The sequence below is a fragment of the Malus sylvestris genome, chromosome 14 (assembly GCF_916048215.2).
Source record: "Malus sylvestris chromosome 14, drMalSylv7.2, whole genome shotgun sequence".
NCBI lineage: Eukaryota > Viridiplantae > Streptophyta > Magnoliopsida > Rosales > Rosaceae > Malus > Malus sylvestris.
In genome coordinates this window covers 21,389,100-21,391,258 of record NC_062273.1, presented here as the reverse complement: position 1 = coordinate 21,391,258, position 2,159 = coordinate 21,389,100, and the positions used below count along the sequence as shown (strand labels likewise).

Here is a 2,159-nt window from a genome sequence, read left to right as displayed (position 1 = left end):
GAATCGAAATTTTCCAAATACCCCTGCTAAATTCTCTCTCTAGAGTGTTTTCCATTAACTTTTGGTAACTTCGCAATCACCCTAATCGTAATCACCCTAATTATTAAGACATTCAAAATATACTAATCGTACTAGTAGTGGATCATCTCGGTGATTAAAATATTTCTTTGCAACTGTTCTCTTTGTGTTTAAGTTCAAATCCCGACTAGTGAAAAACATAAACATGTTACAATTTAAACGGTAAATTCAATGATTTCAAATTTTCAACATTTTTTACAGCGTTTAAACCAAACAAACAATTATCGAAAATTACAGCGCCGGGTCACAAAATCGAAGTGTTACCGTCTGGTATTCTGGGTATTTCCCGCCCTTTCATACTCTCTTCGGACCGACATATCGTATGCAATGATGCAACCAAAATTACAAAAAAAAATGGTAAAAAAATTATTGCTGACCATTTCTCCAGTCATTTCAATCCTCCGTCGTTAAAAACAATTGAAGCCTGCAGGACTGGGACGGCGACGTTTTTGTCACCTTGTTATCTGTCGGCTTCTTCGACTCCCGGATTCTTCAGCTTACCCATGATTATAAATCCACGAGCAATCCGTTCTCGGACGGTTTCAATCAGAGATTGAAGAAAAACGACGACGGTTTTATAAATGGCTTTGCGGGAACAAAACGACGGCGTTCGGGGGAGGAAGAAGAAGTCGACGAGAGGCCACCACCGGTTCGTGGGAGTCCGGCAGAGGCCGTCCGGGAGATGGGTCGCGGAGATCAAGGACTCTCTACAGAAAGTGAGGCTCTGGCTCGGGACATTCGACACTGCGGAGGATGCCGCTCGGGCATATGATGGTGCTGCTCGAGCGCTCCGCGGTGCCAACGCCCGAACCAATTTTGAGCTACCACAGAGTGCTGGGTCCGGGGGCGTGGAGGAAATTGTGGAGCCCTTTTCGTTTGAGGCGGTGTGTGGGAATGTGGTGGAAGCTGATGGGTTGCTGGGTGCACTTAAAGCAAAGTTGCAGGATGGTAAGGGAATAACTGGCGTACTCCCACAACCACCACAAGGAACTAGTGGGACGAAACCGGAGTCAGTTAGTCTACGTGGTGCGGTGGCGGGATTCATGAACCCGCACAAGGAGGACCCAATTGTTTTAGAAAATCAGTGGCAGCATCAGGTTCACCCTTGTCCAACACCATCAAACCCAAACATGGTGTGGACCAATGAGAGTCAAGCAGCATATGAGCAAGTGCCTAATTGGTCCACGTGGTCGAATAACAACATGCCGTATGTACCAGAACAATGCGTTATGGAGCCTCCGTTGCCAATTGCAAGCATTGGCGATGCTAAAGTGATGGCGGCGGGCACGCAGCATCTGTCACAGATTGATGGTAATGGTGGTGGTGGTGGTGCTTGGTGTTCAGATCAGCAGCAGTTTTTGCACTGTGACAGTAGCAATTGGGGAGGAGCTAATGGCAGTTGGGATCCTCTTTTTTATGCCTCATCTGTGCTGGGGTGATGAGGTCATATCCATATAATCAATGCAATTCTTTGCGTTTTACCATTTTTAACCTACAAGCTAGTCTTTGCAGGCAAATCAATTCTTTCAAGTATGTGCCCCCAATAAAATTATGTACTCTACTAGGTTAGGCATTTCCGAACGTCATTCATAGGTTCTTCAGTGAAAGAACTACTCTTAATACATAGCCATACCAAAATTGCACTTATTGTTTGTGTGTTGCAGTAATATGTGATCATCTTAAAGAAGATGTAATCGATATTTGTACATTCCCATGATATTTGACATGTAGTAATATGGTCTGGTTAATATTTTTAACATGTAGTAACCTTCGGATTCTAGCAAGTTATTTTCATTCCCATGATATTTGTAGTTGTCAAACTCAATTACCAACATGAAAAGAAAGTGTACTGAAAGAACAGAACTGCAAATTTACCATTTGGTCATATTTTCAAACTTGTTACATCAATTTCAGCAAACAAGAAACACCTAAGTAATGCTACTTGTAGGAGGCATCATAGCGCGATGCTTCTTTCTTCTTCAAATGCAGTCCTCGTCTGCTTGTTTTGCCTGCGCGCCTGTGACAATGAAAAACAAGAAGTGACCTGCAAAACAAGAAGATTGCAGTAAAATGTGAGCACA

At 43.4% G+C, this 2,159-nt stretch overlaps 1 protein-coding gene across 1 annotated transcript; it reads left to right on the top strand.

Annotated features, from left to right (window-relative positions):
• The first annotated feature begins 353 nt into the window (after positions 1–353).
• LOC126598767 (APETALA2-like protein 3) lies at positions 354–1,837 on the top strand. The gene has a single exon (XM_050265123.1). It carries the CDS (start codon positions 660–662, stop codon positions 1,515–1,517), a length of 858 nt encoding a protein of 285 aa, XP_050121080.1. The 5' UTR covers positions 354–659; the 3' UTR covers positions 1,518–1,837.
• The last annotated feature ends 322 nt before the right edge of the window (positions 1,838–2,159 follow it).